This window comes from Phodopus roborovskii, unplaced genomic scaffold (assembly GCF_943737965.1).
Source record: "Phodopus roborovskii unplaced genomic scaffold, PHOROB, whole genome shotgun sequence".
Lineage (NCBI taxonomy): Eukaryota > Metazoa > Chordata > Mammalia > Rodentia > Cricetidae > Phodopus > Phodopus roborovskii.
Window position 1 is genome coordinate 24,129,937 of NW_026125295.1, and position 26,910 is coordinate 24,156,846.

The 26,910-nt window shown below is 36.8% G+C and overlaps 1 protein-coding gene across 1 annotated transcript in view; it reads left to right on the plus strand.

Annotated features, from left to right (window-relative positions):
- Slc25a36 (solute carrier family 25 member 36) overlaps positions 1 to 23,235 on the plus strand; it is a 28,327-nt gene extending 5,092 nt beyond the window's left edge. The window contains exons 2-7 of the mRNA XM_051206608.1: positions 4,529 to 4,690; positions 7,993 to 8,070; positions 9,177 to 9,277; positions 16,400 to 16,466; positions 18,718 to 19,007; positions 19,520 to 23,235. Coding sequence (XP_051062565.1) covers positions 4,529 to 4,690; positions 7,993 to 8,070; positions 9,177 to 9,277; positions 16,400 to 16,466; positions 18,718 to 19,007; positions 19,520 to 19,713 — 892 coding nt within the window. The 3' untranslated portion in view covers positions 19,714 to 23,235. The remainder of the gene's footprint in view (positions 1 to 4,528; positions 4,691 to 7,992; positions 8,071 to 9,176; positions 9,278 to 16,399; positions 16,467 to 18,717; positions 19,008 to 19,519) is intronic.
- The last annotated feature ends 3,675 nt before the right edge of the window (positions 23,236 to 26,910 follow it).

Consider the following 26,910-nt stretch of genomic DNA (forward strand, 5'->3'; position numbering starts at 1 on the left):
CTTGAACTCAAAGATCTAGGATCTGGCCTTGAACTCAGTGCTAGGATCAAAGGGGTGTGCCACCAATGCCTAGCCTCATTCTGCTTTTATAAAGATAAAGCCCATTTATCTGAAGAAATAGGTTTGTTTGTATAAAGATAAGAAAGTTGAATTCCCAATCACCTTTTAAAATGTGCACACAACCAAGATTTGTGGACCTACTTAGGAAATACTTTGCACATATAGGAATTTCCTTGCCTGTCCAACAAGTGTCCAGCCCCAGGCATGCTCAGAACCTGAAACTGATGACACCCTATGTCTTGACAGTCTCAGTCCTGAAATCTGTTCTATGTTCCTATGTCCCTACCCCTCCCCAATGTGATTAGTAAAAGCTGTTTGTGGACAGCAGAACTGGTTTTGGTGGTGCAGCCGATATAGACTGTATTGTATCTGCATGCCTTGCAGGCTCATGAGTCTTAGCAGCATGGTTGGAATGGATCTGCTTGGTACAGCTGTTTGATGAAAACTCCTTTGCCTTCCTCATCCCCTCCCTCTTCTTATAGTCCTTGTGCCTTGTGGTGAACTTTTGTGGGAGAACACTTTGAATCCCTCAGTGGGCACATTGCTTTCTTACAATGTTTTTGTAAGAAATGTACAATGCATAGTTTTTGATATTCTATGCTTTAAACAGTCTCTTGGTTACATACATTGTGCTTGGCTTACTAGTTGACCACTGGCATGCCTGAATTTTTCTCTTATGTTCATAAGTATACAGAAGCAACTCCTCAAAGTTGGGTAAACTTACTACATAAACACAAATATGTCATATAAAGTTGCTGAATTTAACAGTGAATATTCTATAGATCAGTCTTTTAGTCCTTTAGTTCCTTTTTCCTTCCTGGCCCTTTGTTTTCTCCTCTCTTTCTCCCCTCCCCTCTCTCCCTTCTTTCTGGGTGACTGTTTTGTTGTGTCTGCAGCTCTTGGTCCCCTTATCTTAGCCTCAAGAGTGCCAGATTATAGGTATGCACCACTCCCCATAACTGCCTCTAAACTTTATTATTATGTATGTAGTGTTTTGCCTGTCTGTATGCCTGTACACTCTGTGCATGTTGGGTACCCTTGGAGGATATCGGATCCTCTAGAGTTGGCATAGGTTCTAATTGGTATTAATAATAAAAACATGGAGTCAGATATTCGGGGTTGAAAGCTGAAAGATCAGAGAAGCAGAACAGCCAGGCATTACAGCTCTTACCTTTAAGAAATCCTCAGACTGAAAAAAGATGCAAGCTCTTGTCTTCATCTGTCTATATTCCTCTCTCCGCCCAGCCATCTCACACTTCCTTTCTGTACAGACCTCCAGACCTCTGGGTTAGCTTTGTTAAGAGTACAAACAAGATATCACCACAGCTGTTACATACTATTATGAACCTCAATGTGGATGCTGGGTACTGAACTCCTGTGGCCCAGGTAGTTTAACTAAGAAGAAAAAGAAAGGAAGGAAGGAAGAAAGGAAGAAAAGAGGTTACTTTGGATATACCAGAGATGTAAAATTCAAAGTCTAGAGATTTTTGATGCTATAATGAATCTTTAATTAAAGCTCCTTTATCTCAAACTTGGCTGTTCTTTGCCTGGAATAGCCAGTGAAGAAAACAGCAAATGAGTGATTGTCTCACAGAAATATCTTTAAATTGTGCTGTTTAAACAGTAAAATAATCACATTTGCCAATTAATTGGCCACCACACTAGAGTTGTTCTAACTTAATGGCCACTGCCAAGTCACCAGATCAGGAAATCCTAAGGGCCCTTGGAGTGAGTGCTGAGAGGCCGGTGTATACAGCCAGGGAAATTTGAAGGTAATTGATTTTTCATTCTCATTTGTTATTTTGTGTCTTTTCTGTGTTTGCTTTTTAAGACAAAATCTGCTATGTACCCATGGCTGGCCTGGAATTTGCTGTGTAGATCAGGCTGCCTCAGAAATCATCTGTCTGTTTCCCAGGTGGTGTATGCACCACCACATCTGGCTGGTGTTTGGTTTTGTTTACTTTCACTTATCTTCCTGATTTTTTTTTTTTTTTAACTTCCAGAAGTTCCTGCATGGGCATAGGCTTTGTTTTGAGATATTTCTAGTCTTGACTCTATATTCGCTAGCTATTGCCTTGCAGCCTTCTCTTTATCTCGACAGGCTCTCACACTGAGCTGGCCTTGTCTTGTTAAGGAGTGGCCTAGACAGGCCTTGACCTTGTGATTCTGTTTCTCCACTTGCTGATTTTTAAAACATGATAATGTTGGTTATGAGAATTGGTGTTTCTGAGAAATTTAATTGCCTTATGAAAATTTAATATTTATTGGTATGAAACTGAAAGAGTAGAATAAGGCTAAAATAATATTACATGGTATTTATTTTTTTAAGATAGGGCTTCATGTTGCTTGGACTCACTGTGTAGCTGAGGATTACCTTGAACTTCTGGTTCTGTTTCCGCCTCCTAAGTGCTGAAACTATAAACCTTTGCTATGGCTCTCACTAGGGCCCTTTCCATTAATTAACTACTTTCTTAGCTTAGGATAATCATTCCATCCACAGATGCATAAAAATGAGCTAAATGTTGTGTATTTAATACAGATTAGTTGTTTTCGTATGCATTTAGACAATGCATTATAGCATGGTTGCTTTGATCTTGAGCACAAAGTTGATGATGCCATAAAAATAAAATACAGTGTTGCTGAGTACTTAAGAGGTAGATCTCTGACCTCCAGGCCAGCCTGGACTATTAGACAGACCCTGTCTCAAAAAGCAATTTTCTGAAAATAGATGCATATGATAAAGAGAAACAAAGCTGCTGGAAGAACCAGCCCCTTCCCATGCTCGTCTCGCCCTTAGTAGTGAATGTCTGTGTCCCACTCAAGATTTTATTTACAATTCTAACTGACTTTTATTGATTTTTTTTTCTTTAGAATTATATATGGTATTCTGATAGATGGGAATTTAGTATACCACTTTCCATTCCTCCTTCATTTCTGTCTTTTCACTGTGGTTAGTTATAGTACAATTTTTTCTTTTTGTTTGGTTCAGTGTTTGCCCCTTGTAAAAGTAAGTATGTGCAAGGGTAAATTGTTTCTTATGTTTATATTTTTAATAATGTCACTTTCTTGATGAGTTAATAATTACATTTATATACTTTTCCTTAATTATGTGAGCACTCATACTTGTTTGTGATTCTTATTTACTTGGCATGATTTTGAGGCAGGGTTTTATGTTGCCAAGGATAACTTTGAACTCCTGATCCTGCCTTGTCTTCCCAAGTGCTGGAGTTGTAGATGTAAGCCCTACATTAGTTTTATTACCTTCCTTTTAGAAATTTTTGTCCTGAGTTATATCCATCTGGATTGGCACTTCGTTTTTGTAACCAAAAAATAAAAATAAAAAAGTACATGAGGGGTATTTTGTTTCTGTATCCAGTTTGTACTGTGGTGGGGTTTTTTTTTTTTCCCTTTAGTTGGAATGCTTCATTATAGTTAACTGTCCTAGAGAAAAATAAAGTGTAGGCCATTCTCATACATCAGTATCCTTTGTCCATATGATAGTTTTGATTTGTTTAGGATTCGAGAAGTCAATTTGTGGTTATTGAGAAGTCTTTGTGTTGTTTTATCCTTTTTGTGTTACCTTCTGTTCTCTCTGGGCATGGAAAGATTCCAATAATGTATCTGCATCCAGTGAGATTTGTTAAACTTGAACTGATTGTTTAACTTCTCTGTGAATTAGATTCTCCCATCCATCCATCCATCCATCCATCCATCACTTATTGCTATCTACCTACCTAGCCTTCCCTCTTGAGAGCTAGGATTATAGATGTATACTCTGTCCTTCCTTCTCTGGTATTTAAAGAGAATATTGGTTAAGTTAAATTCTAAGCAGTTTAAATACATACTTTGCTAAGCTTTTATTTTGTTACGAATTTATTTTTCACTAATTCTACCTGTCATGTCCTACACATTTGGAAGTAAGAAAGTCCTGAGTGTTGGGAGTACTTAAAATTAGAAATAAGTATGATTATTCATAGGTAATGTTTCTGTCCTACCTACTGCTCAGAATTATTTCTGAGATCTTAAAGGGTTAGAAATGTGAAAATTGGGATATGCTTCAAACACACTGGTCTGGAGTCCAACAGTGCTACAGGTCACACCTGGACAAGGAGTGCTAATCCGTTCAGTTTGTCAGTCATTTTAGTACCAGCTATCACTGGAAATCTTCCTTACCCAGTTGTATATACATTAAACTCAGTCTTGATTTTTGTTTAACATTTGACTCTGATATGATGTGAGGACAAGTCCACCAGTTACAACATGTCTGGGTGCTTTCCATAGTTCCCTCAGTTCCTTTTAGTGACTGAAAGTATTCACTTGTAGTCAAAAAGTTTAAAATTGTTATTCAGATTTTTAAATTTTAGTCAGGTTGCACAGCGGCTTTGGGTTAGAGCGCTGGGTAAGTACATGTATGTTCTCATTGCCTGATTAGATGCCTAAATTCTGAGCTTGGTGTTTTGTTTTGTAGATGTGGTGGTACAGTGGGAGCTATTCTGACATGCCCACTCGAAGTTGTCAAAACGCGGTTACAGTCATCTTCTGTGACACTTTATGTCTCTGAAGTTCAACTGAACACCATGGCTGGACCCAGTGTCAACCGAGTAATATCTGGACCTCTGCATTGCCTGAGGTGAGAGCAAAAAAAAAATTTGTGGCTGCTGCTGCTGCTTAGTGATTCCCACATACATAAGGTTTTTCTTCCACATTTAAAAACGTTCTTTAGAAAAGCTAAGGACAGAGGTTACTATGAATCAAACGTATTAGTTGGTAACAGGTCACAATGGAGTAGAACAATTATAAAGATTATGTTTGGGGGGGAGGGTTGGTTTTGTTCTTTGGTTTTGGGTTTTTTTTTGTTTTTGTTTTTTTTTTTTTGGTTTGTTTTTTTTTTTTTTTTTTTTTGATTGTTTTGGTTTTGGGGTTTTGTTGTTGCTTTTTCGAGACAGGGTTTCTCTGTTTTGTTTTGGAGCCTGTCCTAGCACTCGGTCTGTAGACCAGGCTGGTCTCGAACTTACATAGATCAGCCTGCCTCCGCCTCGAGGGTGCTTGGGATTAAAGGCATGTGCCACCAACACCTGGCGTTAAATATTTTTCTAAATTTATCCATTGGGTTTCTTAAAGATATTATAGGTATTTTGTTTTGAATCGATTTAATTTTGGTTTCATTTGTTTCCAGGCAAGGTCTCATTGTGAGCCCTGACTGGTCTGGAATTCAGTCTCCAGAGCAGGCTTACTTCTGTGGCACCATACACAGATGGCTATTCTATTTAGTTGTGTTGGTGCTACTATTATGTGTTTAATGTTCACATATATACACACACAGGTACCTGCATCTAGTTGTTGACAGTCTGTTTTCTTTTACAAAATATATAGCATACAATCTAAAACAAAAACAGCTTTGGCTTGAAACAGTTATCCCGGTTTTAAAATTCTGTGTGTTGACATTTTTTGGTGGTTAGGAAAAAAAAAAGATTGGCATGTTTATATTACTAGCTAGGCTTAATTAAGTTGCTTTCAAACTTATTTAAGACTGGCCTATAATGGCACACACCTTTAATCCCAATACTTGGGAGGCATATAAGCAAGCATATCTATTGAGTTTGAGGCTAGCCTGGTCTTCAGAACAAATCCTGGACAGCCAGGGCTACCTAGAGAAACCCTGTCTTGAAAAACAAAACTTATTCAGATCACTTTCTGTGTGCTTAGATTTGTGTTAGAGCTCAATGCCTGTGTGTCTCCCTTATCAGCTCACTTGAAATCTGTTTGAACTTGGTTCAGTAGTATTTATTTTGTAGTAGCAAATGAACTCATCCAGTGTATTTACATTTGCTACAAAAATATTGCATCATACCTTTTTCAACGTGTACCTAAGTACATGAAAGTACTGTCAGCAATTTTAAATTAAAATATCATAATTATAGAAAAGTACAGATTGATGTGGGAAAAGTATCTTTTTGAAAAGATTTGTTTATATATTTTATGTATCTGGGTGTTTTGTTTACGTACATGCATACTAGAAGAGAACATCATATCCCATGGGACTGACTACAGTTGTAGGTGGTTGTGAGCTGTCACGTGGGTGCTGGGAATTGAGCTTAGGATCCTCAGGATCTCTGGAAGAGCAGTCTGCTTATAACCCCTGATACATCTCTCCAGCCTCAGGAAATGAATCTTGACATCATAATGCCAACATCACCAGTGATCAGATTTTCTTAAAATTCTCTCTTAGACCTCTAGTTGTTCTAGTTTTCAGTAATTTTGCTTTTCCTTCATCATAAGAACTTTCAAAATTTTAAATAATTTTCAGGGGTTTGTCTGAGACAAAGCATCATTATGTAATTCTGGGTGACCATGGATTTTATGTAGACTGGATTGGCCTCAAAAGAGACTCATCTGCTTTTGCCTCCTCAATAATGGGATTAAAGGAATATACCACTGCTACCACCATTTCCTCATTTTTCATGCACTCCTTTAATGTCTTTATACATTAATTTATTTAATTACTAAAGTACCCAATAAATGAATACTGTGCAACTGAAATTGGTGGTTACTTTCTTCATAGTTGTTTTGTCCACCTTCAGCTAATACATTTAACTATTAGATTCAGCTGCACTTGATCTACCTGTTTCTTAGCTCTAAAGTTTCTTTTGCTTTTTGTTTGTTTACTTTTCCAAATCAGTTTTATTTAGACTGGCCTGAACTACTTCAGCCTCCCAAATGTGGAATTATAGGTATCTGCCACACATCTGACTTCTAACTTTAAAATATTACTGTCCCTTCTCACCTCTGCAATCTCAGATGCCTTTTATATTCTAGACTCTCTGTAGCTTTACTTTTGGGGATAATATAATACCCTGAACAATATTTGCCTTTGCCTTTTTTTGGGGGGGGGGGAGTAACTATTCAGCAAAGTTTTTTTTTTTTTTTTTTTTTGTTGTTTTTTTTTGGTTTTTTTTTTCAAGATAGGGTATCTCTGTAGCCCTGTCCTGGAGCTCTCTGTGTAGATCAAGCTGACCTTGAACTCACAGAAATCTCAGCAAAATTTTCAGTGTGAGGGACTATATTTTTTCCTTTCTATCTTATCTAGTCATAAATTCTTAAAGTTCTTAATATAGTAATTGTTAACTGATTGGAAACTCACCAAGTATTATATATATAGAGGGTGTTAGAATAATAGATTTTGCCATAACATCTCACTGGAACTGTTGATTGACATCATACGTCAGCACTTGGGGTATTTTCCAGGATTATGTAAAGATTTCAAGAACTGGGCTGCACTCAGTGGTAGAGGGTTTGCCCTCTGTGCATGAATCTGATCCCCAGAAGCTACACTTCTGCTTATGGGATTGAGTTTGCTGATACAAATGAGAGAAAGTCAGTGTCGCAATCTATGTATTTCTTAATATTTTCTGTTACTGTGAGACAGGGACACATAAAGCCCAGTCTGACTTGAAACTCAAATTTAGGATGTTCCTTTTACCTCAGCCTCCCAGTGTTGGGGTTACAAGCATTAGTGGGCATACTTCAATAAAACTACTTTTTAAAAATGTGTGTGTGTATGGGTACATTCTTGGCACAGTATACATGTAGAGGGGAAAAGCCAACTTTATGGATCAGCTTTCCTTCCATAATTAGGTGAATTCCAGGGATCTAAATCAGATCCTTAGGCTGAATAGTAAGTACATGCCTCTACCCACGGAGCCATCTTGCCAACCATTTTGGAAAAAGAATATGTACAGTTTTATTATCCTTAGTAAATTACTTCAATCCTTAGTTACTTTTCCTGTGTGTCCCCCCACTTCCCGCATTGTTTTTATGAGTAATGAAAATGGACCAGAAAATACTTTATAAACAAATTGGCCTTGCTCTACAGTATTAGTAAAGAACAATTGAAGAACATTTCTTTCTAATAATTTATTTTTCTCTTTTCAGAGTTATCCTGAAAAAAGAGGGTCCTCGCTCATTGTTTAGAGGATTAGGCCCCAATTTAGTGGGAGTGGCCCCCTCCAGGTAAAAAAGTTATGGCAGTCTTTATGCAACTTTGAGTATTCATGGGAAGGTTGTTTGTCTTGTGCTAATTAGAAGGAACCTACACAGAAAAGCTTGATTCTGGGACTAACAAGTTCAATATATACTAAGGAGTGTTTCATGTTGTGAAAAGGTGTAATGTTTGCTTTCCAAGTGTTCACACTTGGGAAATGAAATGTGGAATAAAATAGCACTAAGTTTAAATTGCTAGGAATGGATCTGAGACTTGAGGGGAGAAATTTTTATTCAGAACTATAAATTAAAATAGCATCTTTGAGTTGGATTGAATAGGACCTATTAAACTAGTAATGTTTTCAAAATAAATATGAATTTTCTCATAACCAATGACTTGCCTATTGTGCTACCTTCTGAGAAAATGCTTATATTCTCTTAACCATAGGAGTTAGAAGAATTTTATACTTATGGGAAGGACTGAATATTTACCAGGGCAAAAACTATAAACTGTGGGAATGGGTTTTTATTTTTTTGTTTGTCTGTTTTAAGACAAGGTTTCAAAATATAATCCTGGTTTGCCTGGACTTGGTCTATATAAACCAGGCTGGCCTTGAAATCACAGAGATCCACCTGCCTCCACCTCTCAGAATGTAGGGATCAAGGGTAAACCAATGTTTTATGATAAATTGTGGAAGTTGTATTTTTAATTTAACTGTAGAGACTTAAAGTTATTTAAAAAATCTTTAAAGAAAATAAAGGGTTTGATGTGTTTGTGTGGGGCAGGGTAGGGGTGTTATTTGCTTTTGTTTTGAGAAAGTCTCATTGTGTAGCCCTGGCTAGCCTCATTTCCCAACCTCCTGCCTAAGACACCTGAGTACTATAATTATAGAGGTCTACATGGCTATACATAAGTATTTTAAAAGTTCATCATGTATAAATGCTCTTCCTGGGAACTGTGAGAATGGTTGCCAGGAACTATACATTGGAGTTTGGCTTTTCTAAAGTACAAAACATGCTTTGTGGTGAAAATGGGTACATCTAATGTTACATTGAATATGACTGAGACCTTACTAGATTTCTCTATTCTAAAATTATGAAGATCTGTGCTTTATTAACTTATTTTTTATTTTTAGAGCAATATACTTTGCTGCTTATTCAAACTGCAAGGAAAAGTTGAATGATGTTTTTGATCCTGATTCCACCCAAGTCCACATGATTTCAGCTGCAATGGCAGGTATGAATATTTAATAGTAAAACTTCCAAAACCTGGAGTTGCTAATATTTAGGATGACTTTATCAAATTAAAATGGTTAGTGTGCTTTTTAATAATTAAAATCTACAAAGACTGCTTTTGTTTTTTGTTTTGTTTTGTTTTTTTGCTTCGTTTGAATAAAACATTTGGTCTGTGTAAAATCTTACCAGTTACATCTTTATAGTTAAGAGTATAAGTGGCAGACTGTAGATGGAATGCTTATTTTGCTGTATACTACCTAATATTTAATGCATTCATGCTGTAAGAGTCCAGCCACTGGAGCCAATCCCACTGGAGTCAAAGCTGTCGCTTGTTCCCCTCAATTTCCGGTAGTGCCTTCCTGCTGCATGTTTCGGCTTCTGTCTGAAATGTGCCGCCTGTACCTGAAAAAATATTCATGTGTCTGTGATCAGATGCTATAGCTTTTGTGACATTTGTTATGACCCAGTGACTATAATTTAGAATAATCTAGACTACGTACTAGACCTGAACTTTAGATACTGGCTTATGTGTACATGCTTATGTACATGTTTCCATGAACTTAATGTCATGACAAGTATGATTCAGAATCACAACAATCCTCACAGGATTTTGCACTACCTTCTAATAAGAGTAAGCAGTAGAGATTAGTTTGCCATTCTGGTTCTGGAATTGTTTGCTGCAATGCATGTTAGAAAAAGCCTTGACTTTTAGTTCTTTCAATTTTCTGAAAATTATTTAGTATTTAGTATTCCATATTCTGTAACTTTAAAGAAAACTGTAGCTGCTTTTATCAGTCAGCTGTTGATCAATAAATTGACTTCCCAGTGTGTGCTTAATAAGTGCCTTAAACCTAGACATTTTCTGTTTAGGGCAATTTAATTTAAGCTGTATATTTAACCAAGTTATAAGTTTGAAATACTGATTAGTGAATGAATCATAACCTTTGCTATATAGTAAATCTAGTATGTAGCTTACAAATTGTTTTCAAGACTTTTATATTTTCAATTGATGACTGATTGACATTTTGAAGCTGGAAGGAACAGTGTTTAAAGTCAAGATAGAATACACTGATTTGCCAGTCTGGAAATCTTGGTTCCTGGAAGTTTTTGTGACCTTATCCTTAGAATAACTGTATTGATCTGGGTAGATTAGGTTTTGAGAATTAGCTCCTAATATAATAGTATTTAGCTAGTTACAAACTAGAATTTTTTAATTGTACTATTTATGGATGTTTACAGATTTAACTGCGTATAGATGACAGTTGGGCCAATTAGTTATATAAGCCCAGTAACCATTACATTAAGTTAGTAATTATCATCATTTGTCGACTTTTGGTGGTGGGGACTTCTTTGTCCACAGCATTGAAAGGAAATGTTAATGTTACCTTAAAAAATTCAAGAAATTAGCTAAGCTGGGCCATGGTGGCATGTGCCTTTAATCTTAGCACTTTGGAGGCAGAGGCAGCAGATCTCTGAGTTCCAAGACAGCCAAAAAGCTACAGAGAAACCTTGTCTCAAAGAAAGAAATTAGATATATTGCACTTTTTTTTTTTTTTTTAGAGGTTCAAAGTATCTAAATTCTTACCAGAACATCTTATTTTATTAGGACAGCTCACCAAAATTTGTTATTTTTGTATCACATTGCAAAATAACTCAGTAAAAAACTTCTTTAAAATTATTTTCTCAAATGTATAATATCTTCATTAATGCTATTTTCTAACTTGAATTTCTTCAGTTTTGGTAAATTGGTAAGCATGCATATTCAGACTTTATTACACTGTGCAATTTGAAAATATTTTTTTCATTTGTTTGCAGTTACATTGCCCTGAAAATTATGCCTTCAGCATGTTTTGTACTGTTTGTTAGCATTAACATCTAGCTTTGCAGGTTTTTGTGTGTAGCTACTTGGCTGGTGAAACAGAATGATCCAGATTAAGGTAGCTTTTTGACCCATTTATTATTAAAATAATCTGCACCAGATTCTGGGTTTTCTTCATCAAAGAATGATTGAAAGGTTCAAAGTATTTAAAGATAAGTCTTGTGAAAATTTTAATTTAAAAAAAAAATGCTAACCTTGTCATTTTACTAGCGAAAACATATTAAAAGAAGCAGTTAGCCATATATTGCCTGGGGATTTTACCACACCAGTCAGTACACACAGTTTCTCTTCAGTTTTCATTTTGCATATTATCCAAATCTACCAAAACATGTAATTTAACCATTAAACTTAGTTAAAATGCAGGTAAAGACAGTCAATTTTTATATGTTTTAAGTGGCCACACCTAAAACGTATGCTTTTGTTTACTAAAACATGGTTACAAAGCTATTTAATACAAGTAATCCTGATTGGTTTTATGTTTTACCTGTCCTTTTTCCCCTTACATATGACTTTTGACACTATTTACTGTTGGCTATTGAGGGTATCTTGTGTCTGTTTCATTGAGATAATCTTGAGTAGACTTCTGAGACACCATGACACTTGTTGGCTTGCCAAAATCTAAGTTTCTTCTTTCTTTACAGTTATAACCAATGTTTAAAAGTTACTTGATAAATATTTGTGACATAATTATAAAGGAAATGAGCTTCTGGTTTTCTGTGTATCCATGGTTAGTGTGAAAATTCTAATATGTCTTCCATAAATAAATAATAACCTTTAGTGTTGTCAGTATAACTAGTGAGTAGTATATACCTACAGAATACAAATTTTTGGGTTTTTTGTTTTCAAGAACACATTTTTCAAAGTATACTTTTTCTATGATGTTAATTAATTTCATTAATTAAATGTGAGGTTAGGTGTTTTTTTCCTCCTTAACTATAAAGTTTTTTACCTTACAGTATTCAGCCAAGTGCATGGTTGGACAGCTGCTTTGTATGCTTATTTGTGAACATTTTCCCTGTTTTCTGTTTTGTAGAACACAAGAATTAATACAAAATAATCCAAAATATTCCATAAGTATGGATGTGCAATATTACTGCTAGAGTCAAAAGGTGACAGGTACTATTGTTAGCATTGTGTTCTTTGTTAGTTATGCAAAGTTCCAGACGTTAATATTCTATTGGGGCTCTTATTTCTGTTTGTGTGGTTGGTTTTTTAAGTCACTAGATAACATTTTTAATTAAAGAACAGATAAAAGTATTTGCAGCTCTTTTCATGGTAGATAACAGTGGTAGAAAATGGAATATAAAATCCTTTCTAAACTTATTAGATTTACCTTTGACAAGGTTAGCATTTTTTCTCTAAGACAAAGTTGATCATCTTTCTAGGTAAGTATATGGATTCTGAATCTGCTGAAGATGGTGGGATTGTCAGTACTCTATACGCTTTTATAATAAAACACAAGGCCCATTCTGATTTTCTAATAACTTAAAAATTAAAAAAAAAAAAAAAAAGATCTCACAGTAAATATTTCTTAAATCCATCCAGTGGGATTCAGTTTGTACACATGTATCTGATGAGGTCACTGCTTGTTGTTATGATACAGAAAAGCCTGTGTCTATTTTAGGCATTTACTGTACATTTCTCCCGAGAAAAGAGTGAGATCGTGTCATCTCATGCTCCCCATCCGCAGGTCACTTCCTGTAGAAATATGGACTAACTTAAACCTCGTGAGTACTGATCTGAGCATCTCTTGCAGCCTCTAGTATAAGAAACACACCCTGGGATTTTATAATAGCTGTGTAATGAGTAGAAGGTGGGACATGGATTTGTGCACATTGTTGAGTATTAAAGATTTAACTTTGGTCCCTTTGTTATCCTTCTAGAAAGAAGCATAGGGTACTTTTTAGTTACCATGTAAGCCTGGGGTCTTCAGCCTGGCCATAGTAGCCTTGACCTCCACAGAATGACAACAGTGTACATTAATATGTTAGAGCTGTCGTTGATAATATACTGTCCTACAACTGTCCTGCCTTTTCTTAGCTAATGCTTTCCACTCCAGTCTTGATACCTGAATTACTTGATTACTGCCCCTTTCTGAAAAGGCTGGTGTCTCTAAGAAGTACAGGCTATATAGTGAATAAGGTCTTAGCTGTTTTAGTATGGTTTTAATTTAAAATAGTTTTGAATCATTTCTCTTAGGTTGTATATACTTTGTACTTTCAGAATTAAATTGAAATAAATACTGAAATGTATTACTACTACAGATACCGTTCACTTAAAAACATTTTCAGCGAATTTCTATAGGTGGGATTTTGTTTATGTTTTTAATTGACACTGTCAAGTGGAGTTTATTTGATGCATGACTTAAGTTTGCATTTATAAAACACTGACACTACTAACTAAATGCCTGTATTGGCACCTTGTCTTAGCTCATTCTGGAACAATACAGATTTCTTAGTCTATAAGTGGATTCTTCATTATACTCTTCAGTTGGTTTTCATGTTTAATTGGGTGTTCTGAATACAGTGATTAGCCTTTTATCACAAATGTAACAAAACTAAAATGCCAAGAAGTGATAGTTAGTTGCTAAACCCAATATCTGTATGTGCTTGTTATAAATGTAGGAAGAAAACATGTTTAGTTGTGGCTAACCACAAATTGCCTTATCTCATAATTTTGTTAGTAGTAAAATTTTATTTTATTCCATTTGTTTCATTTCTTGGGTTAATAGATTATATTTTTCCAGATTTAATTAGTCTAGTAATGTCTCTTCACTAGTTAAACTAATTTTGGTTTAAGAGAAAATAGTACTGTAAAAGTCAAGAACCAGTTAGCAGTTTTCTTTTTAAGGACCAACAGCTAAGAACCTGTAGCTGATGCCTAGATTGTTTATCCAAGCCAGTAGTAGTTTGTTGATTGGCTGCTTGTCTGTGCTGAACACTGGTACCAATTCCTAGGAGAGTTAAGCCAGAACATCCGCAGTAAGCATAGGCTTCCAGCAATACCAAGTTACAAGATAACATTTTCTCTCTCTCACTTACCTAAATCTTAATGTTGGCCTGGTACATATTGTATCTGGAAATGAATTTTAGTTAAGTGAGAAGTAACTGCTGTTTGCTTTCTGACATTGTTTACAGAGAAGTTTGAAAGTTACCATTTGAATCTTAAAAGCTTTGTATTCTGTGTAAAATTTTAAACTTTTTATGCACTATTTTCTATCTTAAAGTAAGAAATTTTTGTGACTTGGAAAGAGTTAAGGACAGAAACTTGAACTAAATGTTTTATTTTAAACTTAAAATTGATGGTAATCATTTCATAAAAGTTGAATGAATATTTTTAATTGGATAGCTTTATTTGTAGCTTAAGGATTTCCACCTTACATCTCCTAATTAAGTTTCATAAGAAGGCAAGTTATTTTTCCTAGAAATAAATTATTGTGAATAATGAATAATTGTGAGTTTATGCTGCTCCCCATTATTTCACTTAGAACCTGAATCTTGCTGTGAGACACCTAGCTACTATAAATATTTAGGCGCTACAATTCTTGTTTAATAAGGATCAGGTTTAGGGATGTGGCTTTGTAGATAGATCACTTGCCTAGCAGCTATGAGACCCTGATTTCAGTCCCTGGCAACAAGGATTCACTTAGTTGGTGTTTAGACCTGTGTTGATGTCTGATAATATATAATTGTAACTTTCTCATTTAGAAAAATGGGGTTCAAAGGAAGAAAATAACAGTGTAAGCTCATTCTCAGACTTAGTGTGTAAGAAATTTAAATGAGTCTAATAGCCATGTTTCTTCTTTCACCAAGAATATAATCATGAGAAGAACCCATCTTCAAGGTGTTCCTTGACAATCTGCTCCACATTTTAAATTTTATTATGACCAGCTAATGCTGCCATAGTTATTAGTCTCATTCCTCCTTATGTATGAAGTATTAAAAGTGCTTAAGAAAAGCAGAAACTGTATACTAGTCACAATTATTAAAAAGTTAATAAACCAGACTTCATTTATCTTGCTAAATAGGGATACTTGGGACACCCCTTTATGTGACATGGGGATATTTCTACAGTGTTAAAAGACGGAATAAAACAAAATTTGAGTGATATCACAAAAGGAAAGAGCATTTGGCTTTGTAAACAGTTGAGTAAAGTTATTTAACTTATGTTGCAGCTCTAAAAGCCAAGGAAAGTTTATGATTGATTCTAACTAATAGCTTTTAAAGTCGTATTAAACACATCACACCACTTTTGACCATATTAAATGTGATAAGTATAGTCTGTCTTTTTAAAAACAAACCGCTTGACTTGATAGTATTTAATAGGAGATATTAAAATTCCTTATTTCCTGTGTGAGTTTTCAGTGAATTTAAAAGCCAGTTGAGTAAATATAATTCTGTAAAGTTTGTATTATTGACCTTAAATGTAAAAGCAAAATAAATGCCCTGTTTTGTATAGATGAAACATCTTCATAAATGCCTGTCATTAAGATTGCATTTTCTGTGTTGTTTTTCTAAAAGTAAAAAGACACCACGTAAAAGATAATGCATGGTCCCAGAAACACACTGCTAATTTATACTCTCTGAAACTGAGCCATTGTGGAGACTGCTGCTTTGCAGTAGTAATTACTGAATGATAATTGAACCTTAGTAAAGGAGAGCTAGCTGCCTTCCACCCTACTGACTTTCTTCACTACTTGTAATATCAATAGGGAAACTCCAATTTGTAGCTTCTTGGACTTTAGAGTTTTTGTTTGTTTAATTGGATAACAAGTAAATCCCACCTATTAACCCCCAACAGATACCTTACCACTGTGCTAATACTGTATGATCATTTCTGGTCCACAGACCTCAATATTAGTAAGTAGTGCCATTTATGTAGGATTCCATTTGAATGTAGTATGACAGGTGATGTGACTCACTGCCAGACAGCTACTTTAGAATGCATGCTTTTTTAGCTCTTGAATACACAAAATGTCTGTTTGTTAACTCAGTACAGGGTAGAGCTTTATGTAAGTGAGGACAGCATTTGAGATAAGACTCTGCTTGCTCCTGAGAGACTCATCTAGGGAGGCCAGAATGGAGAATTGTTGTAGATGAATAGGTGTTCAAATTATTAACTTCAGTTAATAATTTAAACATTTGTAGACATTATCATTGCTATAGATTCATACAATGTAAAGATGCTTAGTGTGATTAGTGTGGTTCCTTTCTCCTGACATTCATTTTAAATGTATTTGTTTAGGTTTTACTGCAATCACTGCAACAAACCCCATTTGGCTTATAAAGACCCGATTACAGCTTGATGCAAGGTATGTTTTGGTTTGGCTTGGTAAGGTTTGGTGACAGGGTCTTAGTGTAGCCCAGGAAGAACAGAGGTTACCCTCAAATGCTTGGTAATCTTCTTGCCTCTGCCTCTCAACTGTTATGCTCACAGGTGAATCACCACAGCTTAAGGCATATTCTTGAAAATAAGCCAGATTTTTAAAAGTAATGCCAGGTTGCCTTACCTCATTTTATCCTGTGTATACACGAAAATGGGATTTCTACCCATGCACGAGGCACATTTCTATCTTAGTCACCCTCATCACTGTACTGCCCCTTCTCAACTAGCCTCCTTCTTCTGCTTTTGTCTTTTATGTATGCATAGGATGACTTACAGGAGCCATGGGTAAGAGTTTATTTACAAAAGGGTGGGTTTCTTAAAATAGCATGCCACTGAAGAAATTCATTCCCCATCAACCTTTAACTGCATCTAAGACTTCAGGGAGAAGTGGCATCCCATGAACCCCTACCTTCCCCTTACAGTGTTGACCAGCCCAGTCTTGTGGAGATCCTCTGTGCAGGTCATCACAACTGCCATACTGCAGTTGTATCATGGCTGGAAATCCTCACCTTTCTCCTTCCTCTTGCTCTTACATTCTGTCTACCCTTCTTCCAGCAGTGTTTGCTGAGCTTTGGAGGGGGTTATGTCCCATTTATAGCTGAGAATTCAACGGCCATTTATTCCTGGTACTTTGACAAATCTGTAATCCTTGCTCACCTTACAAAAAAGAAACTGAATATAGTTATTTAGAAGGCAATTTGACAGGCATATTATGTCCACTTAGCAAATCATCTGTAGCTCCCCACTTAGCAATGGGTTTTTCACCAGTTTTCAGAACTAAATATGAGTCCTTCCTATTGAGCAAGCCTCACATCCAATCAGAAAGCAGATGAGTATCCCCTGAAACAGAATTGCCAATATTGCACCAGTAGGTTCATCCTGCCTGGCCATTCATCAGTATTGTTTGTTGCACACAGGGTCCACAGTTCTGTTGAACTGTGAATCTGGTTGAAACTTTTTTTCCCAATATATTTTTTAAATTTATTTTTTACAGTCCAATTCCAGTTTTCCCTTTTACTTCTTCCCCCACTCTCCCCACTTCCCTTCCAACCCACCTTGGAGAAGTACGGCCTCCACTAGGAAGTCTGTCCCATCATCTCATTGAAGAAGAACCAAGGCACCTCCCCACCCCTACATCTTTGTCTAAGCGTAGCAAGGTCAAGGTATCTATCTCTCCATATAGAATGCACTCCACTAAGTCAGTTTGTGCATTTGTGTCAGATCTTGGATCCCTTGCCTGTGGCCTCATATCCCATCCCAGTTCCCTTTGGCACCTATATTACGGGAGTCTAGTTCAGTCTTAGCAGTTTGTCAGACTAGAACCAGTGATCGCTCTCACTAACTCAGGTCAGCTGATTCTGTGTTTTTCCCCATTATGGTCTAAACTCCTTTGTTGATATTATCACTCCTCCCTCACTTCAGTTGTACTCCAGGAGCTCTGCCCAGTGGTTAGTTGTGGATTTCTGCATCTGCTTCTAGCTCTTTCTGGAAGAGGATCCTAGCTTCTCTGGAGTTGTAGATTGTAGATTGTTTTATGCCTGGTATCCAATTATGAGTGAGTACACTATATAGGGTATCTGGCTTACATTTATCTGGTAACTAACTTTTCAGGTAGATCTGGATAAAATTGAAAGAAACTCAAGTTTGCCTTATGATACAGGGTCATAATTCATACCTCTCGCAGTTGTTTTTATTCATGGCTGTTTGGTTTATTTTGTTCTGTTTTATGAGACAGGGTCTCATAACTCTTAAAAAAGATCCACCAGCCTCTGCCTCTCAGTTTTGGAATTAAAGGTGGTGTATACTAAATGCAAAGAAAATTGAGCATAACTAGAATTGGAATGATCATAGTATAAGGGTTTGGGTTTGAGTCTTCCTTGAATCAACACTTGCATGGAGTTTTCCCACCTGAATCCCATTGAGGAGCACAGGACTCTGAAGAGTCCATGTAGTAAGATAATTACATGATATCCAGACGAGAAACCTAATAACTACATACTTTGAAATTCCTGATGAGATGATAAAAGACCATTGTTTAGTAGAGTGACATACATACATACATACATACATACATACATACATACATACATACACACACACACACACACACACACACACACACACATACATACAGTACCATTAATGACAGTACCATTTTTTCCCTTTTTTCCTTTCAGGAGACGTGGGGAAAAGCGAATGGGTGCTTTTGAATGTATTCGTAGAGTATATCAGACAGATGGACTGAGAGGATTTTATAGAGGCATGTCTGCCTCCTATGCCGGTATATCAGAGACAGTTATCCATTTTGTTATTTATGAAAGTATAAAGCAAAAACTACTGGAATGTAAGACTGCTTCTATGATGGAAAGTGATGAAGAGTCTGTGAAAGAAGCATCAGATTTTGTGAGAATGATGTTAGCTGCTGCCACCTCAAAAACTTGTGCCACAACCATAGCATATCCACATGGTAAGAGAGCAACTGGGGATGATAAAGTTCAAGCAAAATTTGACTCGAATGCCATATGACCAAATGCTATCCTTAATAGTGTCACATGTGCCATTATTTTCAACTCAGAAACAAAAAAAAAACTAAAATAGTTTGCCCAAGGGCACATCAGAAATGAATCTTAAGTCTTCAAATCACAAGGATCCAAGCAGTTTTATTTTACATTGGCACTTTAAGCATTCCCACCCCAAAAAAAAAAAAAAAAATTCCCTGTGTTCATCTTTACTATACTTGTGAATATTATTTATTCATCGTGCTGTATATGTACCCTTTTATATGTTTGTGCAACAGATACTTTTGTGGTCTAGGCTGTATTAGTTGGGTGTTCATGTAGTCTGATTAGTTCAGTAAGTTATACATTGAACCCCAGTATTTGTCTGAGTAACAGATCAGGTGGTATATATTCAGTGTGAGGAGAAGGGAAAGATAAGAGTATTGTTTCAATAAAGTGGTTTTTCTTTTTTCCTAAACAGAAGTTGTAAGAACAAGACTACGTGAAGAAGGAACAAAATACAGATCTTTTTTTCAGACACTATCTTTGATTGTTAAAGAAGAAGGTTATGGGTCTCTTTACCGTGGTCTGACAACCCATCTGGTGAGACAGATTCCAAACACAGCCATTATGATGGTCACCTATGAATTGGTGGTCTACCTACTCAATGGATAGCAGAATGGGCTGTCCTGCTACAGAGCAGGAAGACCAAAAGATCATGGTGGACCATGGAACCCTGTTGCCAGCATGGGGGGCAGAAGGCAGTAGTTTGGAAACCTGCGCTGTGCCTGAGTGGAAGTTTGGTTGTAGGAAGTAAAGCACCACACTACACTAGTCTTCAATGAAGAGACCCTGGGCCACCAAAGAGAATGCTTTGAAGTATATCTTTCTTAAATTTGTCATTTTCCCTACCATTGTTCACCAGCTATGTATCGTTTTTTGTTTTTGTTGGGTTTTTTTATTGATTTATGACATTCAGAATATAGTGTTAATTAAATGAGCATTCTTACAGTCTTAAAAAGTCATCTCTACGTAATTATCCAAATTTAGTGACCATTACAAATGTCTAACTTGGTATCTTCTGTATGTAATACTGTAAAATAATGGTAGGTAGGTCCTTAATACATTTCCCTGAGAGGGCTCTGCCTGGTACAATGTTTTAAGTTGTTTGGCATCAATAGTTAGTCACTGTATTTTGACAACCAGTGATATAGTACTTTCAGCATTCAAATGTGGTTACAGCTGACATTTATTATAATGTGGACTTTAAATTGATATTAATAAATGCACATGGTTAATGTTGGGATTATAAAATAAGGTAATGGATACTGACTCAAATATCCCATGCATTCTCCAATTACATAATGTATGGATATACCTATAATGTGATTATCACATTTTCATACCCACATATTATTTACTTTAAAAGTAGAAAAGTTAACAACATTTGAGTCTGTTCTACTAATTTTCACATTAAGAAATTTAACCTTTAAATTACTTCCATGTTCTTGGTTGGTAGAGAAAATGGTAATATTTTACTTTTGCCTTTTATAGGTTTCTTGAAGTAATACTAATATTTAGGACAATATAAATTGTTAAAAGAAAAAAGGTCCTCAGCTGTGTGATACAGCAATTCTTAATTGGCAGAGAGTCTGTCAATGAATGTGCTGCATTTGACAAATTTATTCTGTCGTAGACCCTGAATGCTTTATCATAAAGTCAGGCTAATTTTAGTTCAGTGTATTAACAGGATATAGTGTTTAAATATTGCTGTTGAGTCAGCAACACCTTTTAATAATTTAGTTGTATTATATATGGCCGTAATAAAGGTGTTTGCTGTACTACTATAGATTTTCCAATGGATGTTGCTATACTGGTACATCAAACTTCTACAATTAAACTCCACTGTGGTACTCATCAGTGTACCATAACCTTACATTTTGTGCAATGGGCTTTCTCTTCAGAATGACTATGTGAATGCACTTTGTGGCCTTTTAAGGAAGTAAGAATTAGAGAATTCATGTTTGCTTATTTTTTTTTTTTAAACATTGTTATGTACTAGGCAGAAGCAGTGTTCATAATATTTTTCTGGATTTTTCAGTGTTTTGGAGATCTTATGGTATTTTAAGTGTGCTGTGTACTGTGTGATGTCACAGTATTATGGAAAAGCTGCATGCCATTGGAAGCTTTCTCTGTTGTCACCAGTGACGCTTGATGCCCTCTTAAATGTCTCACCTTCCTTGTAATCAATAACTGGATGTTCTTGAGGTGCTCAATTGGAATTAAAATTATTCCAATCTATTTGGAGACCAAAGGCAAGTTGAGATTGTTACCTTTGTAATTGCAGCTTTGACTTTTATTGCATGGAAGATACCAAAAACAAATCCTCACCTAAGGGTTTAGCTTAAATCTGTAGAGAAGGTCTCAGGCTACAGTGTTTTGCCTCTTCAGGTGCCATCGACACTGCCTAATACAGTGCCCTTGTTCTGTGAAGATCCTTAACTCTTTTGTGTTGAATGTAGGACATGTTCTCCTGTGTTACACAGATCTCAAATGATGAAGAATGACAAGGAAACCAGCATCTAAGGAACAGCTTGTATAGTTGTAGCAAATCTATAATAAGTGTCCTTCAAGGATGAACATGTATTATTCTGTACTTTGCAAGTAAAAGTTAACATAAACCTCTAGTGCTTTGTACTCTGCTTTTAAAGTATCCATATGTGCTCTGCAGGAAAGGGATTTTAAAGTCTTAATATTGATTTTGAAAGCAGGGGTGGAAAGGAGCAATGAGGTCTGTTTTGTTTTTACTGAGTACTGCCTGCCATATTTTACTTTACAACAGATAATCCCAGAGAAGAAAACCTTGTATGTGTTATATATAGTTTGTCTCTAAAGTATTTCTTTGAAGATTATCTTAATTGTAATAGTTAAAAAGCTGTGCATACTCCGGAGCATTGGGTTTTTTAAAAACTGTTTCCAATCAGATAATCTTTTTAAATGTTTTGGGAGTTGTGTGGACCTCGTTGTATACTTTTGTTGTGGTCTTCTCAGAAAATTGAACTTGTTCAGTCAGGCTGAAGCAATAGTTACTGGAAGCAAAATCTCATACACCAGGACTCGGCTGCTGTGGCTCAGAGACTTGAAATTTGGATATTCCAGCGGTGAATTGCCAAGCTGTAATGGGATACCATACAGTGCTTTAAATTTCCAGGGAATATTTGCCACCAAATTTTCTGTCTTTGTGTTTTGTTTTGTGTTATGGTTAGGGCCTCTTATTGCTCAAGATGTCGTGAACTCTGGATTCTCCCGCCTCTGCCTTCTAAGTGCTGGCATTACGGACAGACACCTCCCTACCCCAGCCCCTTCCTGTGTTCACCCTGTCCCAACTCTCATTATGCAGCTGTGTAGAACCAGCCTGACTCACTAGAAGGGGCTCAAGCTGGTTTATAATTCTGAATCTATGACAGCAACATTAGGTCATGTAGCCCAGCAATTGTCTCCTAAACCGGGATGTCTGCTGTGTGTTAGTCTTGTGAGGATGAGCACAGTTTTGTTTTTTGTTTTTGTTTTTTTTTGGAGGGGGGTGTTCAAAAGAATAAATGTTCATTTAATAAGTGGCTTTTTAAAATCACAACAAAATATTGATTTCAACTTGAAGGACTTAAGTGGTAGGAATCAACCCCACCCACCCCCATTTCTTTTAAGAACTTTCTTCATATCTCTGTTTACATGCTCTTCTGTCCAAACTGCTAGTGTTATAGGGACCCCTGTAGTGCTGATTCATAGCTCATATCTCCTCATTGATCATGACTTAACATTCCAAAGAAGATAGCTATGTCTGACTTAAACAGGATAGAGTTTTACCATGTAAAATAAGGTGTGTTCGGCCCCCTCACATACCTTCCTTTTGTTTCTCCTTAGTTGTACCTTGGTTTTTATGATACCCATTTTAGAAACTAAAAAGTCTAGTTATGTTAAAACTTTCTGAATGTACCCCAGTGGATGTGAACTAAATTACACCAATCACTCATAGTTTAGTCAGCTTTAAAAGAGCTGATGAGTTTTGCCCATTCATGAGTTGCTATTGCATTTTTGTACATGGCTGGAGATTAATATGCATTTATTCTGTATTTATGTTAACTAGCTGACATGTACTTGAATTAAAGATCAAAAAATTAAAATGCTTTTGAAAATGTGGTTTTTAAAGTATATCTTAATATTTTGTTATGGTGAAGATATAATCATTGTACTGTATGTAGAACAGACTACATCGCTCTTCTGAGTTAGGCATTAGATTCATTTATTCAGTGAACTCTCTACCTGTTAGATCTGATAATATCTATGGGTATCAAAAGGTCAGCAGGTAATGTAACTCCTTCATGGCTTGGTAAATAACTGTTCTTGTGTGGTCTTGTTAAATTCTGCTTGCAAATGGTTGAGAATGTTTGCATCTGTGTTCATCAGGGAAATTGTTCTGAAATTTTCTTGTTGTCACATCATTGTCTGAGTTTGGTATCATGTTAACAGTACCATCTTAGAGTTTGGTAATGTTTCTTTTTCTGTCTTCCCTGATGTCATTTTTTTTTTTTCATTTGGAGTTTGGCTTATTTTTATCAAGGTCCTACATTATATCATTAAGTAATTCATTTGAGACATCTCTAATTTCTTACTGTAGGAACCAACAGCTATAAACTGCCCTCTTAGAACCACCTTTATAATTTTTGATGGGTTTGGGGATGTTATGTTTTCATACTCATTTTTTTCTAGGAATTTTCTTTTTAATTTCCTGTTGGGTTTCATTTATTCATCATCCAATGTAGTGGTATTTACTTGCCATGTGTTTGTACATGCCCAATGGTTTCTCTCTTTTTTAAAAAAAAAATTTTTTTTTGTTTATGACTGCACACAACCACCAAAGAGGAGGAGGAGAAAGAATAAGTAAAAACCACAGGACAATAATGCCATTCCTGCTGTGCTCATTTGTTTGCTTTTGCACTAGTTAGTAGTTTTCCAGAGTGGCACCTGTGCAAACATCTGCAGTTCAGGTGACTGATGCTGATTTCCTAGCCAAGTTAGAGCCTTGTCCCATAGGATCCAAACTCCCCTTGTGACCAGATATGTGTTGCTCTCTGGGGGCATAGAACTCAGCCAAGGTCATTCAGATTGGGGTGGGACCTTATCTGGTGGGTGCCAAGATGTAAATATATTAATTCCTAGCACCTACATGATGTCTTACAACAGTTTATGACTCCAGTTCTAGAGCTTCCAGCCCCCCTTCTTGCCTCCACAGACAACAGACACCTATGTAGTACAGATACATGCAAGCAAACATACATACAAACAAAATATCCAAGAGGAATAAGAACAGAAAAGGAGTAATTTTAAAGGCTGAATGTATCACCACCACCTTAATTGCTACAACGAAAAAGGCAGTAAATAATTATTTTAGATACAAAGATACCTGGAATAGCCTCCCCAGTACTTGAAATTAAACAGCATACATACACATCAAAGAAGAAATCATGGGCTCTGTTAGGAAAGTGTTGAAGTAAACAATTTTCAGAAAAGAATATGCCCCAAAGGGTAGAGAACAACTTTAAAAATAAACTGTTACACTAAGGGAGAGTATCAATGATGTAAGCTGCTACCTTAAGCTAGAAAAAAAAAAAATCAATTTCTAAGTAAAAGGGAGGGAGAGAGACACTCCCGCTTGCAGCGGGAGGCAGAGGCAGGTGCCTTCCAGGCCAGCCTGGTCTACAGAGCAAATTCCAGGACAGCCAGGACTACATAGTGACCAGAAACAGATGGGCATCAGATAAATAGTGCAGCTACCTGGATGGGCCGTGAACTAGAGCTGTAACTGCTTGGAGGAAATTCCAGGTTCTTTGAAATGGGTCAGCGCAGTACATCTTCCTGCCCATCAGGGGCTGTTTTTCATACCTGGTGCTTCCTATAATTTCAGGAGCAGTTCCAGCCAGTGCGTGGCTCTTCCTGCAGAGACATTGGGAGGAGAGCTATTAGGGTGAATCCCAGCCCCAGCACTATGGATGCTCTGGGCTGTAGCATCTGTCTCTCCTGTTGCCAGACCCTGAGAGTGATTAATTCACAGACTCAGCCCCCTGACCATGTGTTACTGCCACCAGGAATGCAGAACCACATACTCTTTCATCTTTGGTGCGTGTGTTACTTGTGGGCCAGAGCTTAAGTGTACCTTTCATTAGATGATAACAGTGACTAGTAAGGCCACAGCTTAGGTGGTATGTTGCTTGGTAAAGGAGTTCAGTGGTCACTTCCTTCCCTGCAAAGTGTGCCCACACCTCCGTCTTTGTTCTCAAATGGTGGTGTTGGTGAGGCAAGAAGAAAAACCAAACACATGAAATCCAAGTCTGATTCTGTTAGAATACATTCTTGAAAAATTCTCAAATGCAAGATGCTGTATATATAACCAACTTCAAGGTTTTCCTGGTTTCAAGAAACGGTAACATGCTTGGCACTTAGCTTCAGTCATCTTTAAAGGAAGATGGCCACTAGGTGGCAGCAATAGCTGCATCAGACCTGACAGGCCAGTACTGTTGAACCCAGGGATCCTTCCATCTCAATGTGGGAGATTACTGTGGTACCTAGTACTGAGTACTAGGGTAGGAAGTTTTTCAGAGGCCTCACTCCCAGATGAGACAGTAGAGAATCGTGTTTCTTCCCAACCACAGCTCAGCCCGGACATACGGACATACCAGATCTACCTTGGTTAGGCGTTTAGTCTTTGAAGCCAATTCTTTTCATGTTGCTACTTTCTTGTTTTCATTCTTGATTTTCAGCTACATGCTAACCACTGCAGCCTTGCCTAGAGCAGTGGGAGAGCTCAGCAGCAACTGTCCAAGTCCATGTTGTTTGTGCTTTTTTGGAACATTCTGTGTAGCTAGCACTTGGTGTACTTGTCTCCAAGTTTTGACAATAAATTTAAAAAAAAAGCAATGTGTCTATCTCAACACTGTCAGTGCCTTGTTCTCTTCTCTATTTCATTTTGCCTGGAATAGGACCATCATGCCTGAAGCCAACCAGCCAGTGTCAGGGCAGTCATAAGCATGCACTATGGAACCGAGCAGAGCTACCTCAATACTCTGAACAACCCATCTCTCATATTCAAGAAAAATAAAACCTAAGTCACTAGGTTTTGGATTTCTCTTACTTTGAGAAAAGTTCTGCCTTGCCTGCATGTGTGCTGCAGAAGAGGGCATCAGGTCTCATTTGTAAGCCACTATGTGGTTGCTGGGATTCAACTTGGGATGCTTGGAAGAGCAGCAGTGCCCTTAACCACAGAGCTTTATCTCCAGCCCTCTCAATTGCATGGTCATGAAAAGGTTAATAAGATTGCAAATTACAAGGATCACCAAAGCTGTCAGTACTTGCACATACAAGCATCCTTGAAGGTATTTAATCATGTTTTACTAGTCACTTAAGGACCAGACCATTCCAAATATATACATTTTGCCAGTGGGCAGGAAACAAGGCTGTTCTCTGCATGCTCATTATTTGGGCTACTATCTTGATATGAAAGTGATAAGAAAAGCTGCAGGCAGACCTCACTCATGGACTTGGAGCAAACTGAAGTTATTCCTGGCTTTTTAAACATACTTTGGTTTCTTTTGAAACAGGATCTCTGTAACTCAGCCTGACCTGAAACTATTTATGTAGACAAGGCTGGTTTCAAACTTAAAGCCACCTGCCTTTTTCTCCTGAATGGTGGGATTATAAGACTGATACCATGCCTGGCATTTATGACATTAAAAAACGTGTCTATGCGTACATATACCTGCAGAAGTCAGAGGACGGTGTTAGAGATCCCCTGGAGCTCGAGTTGCAGGTAATTGTGAA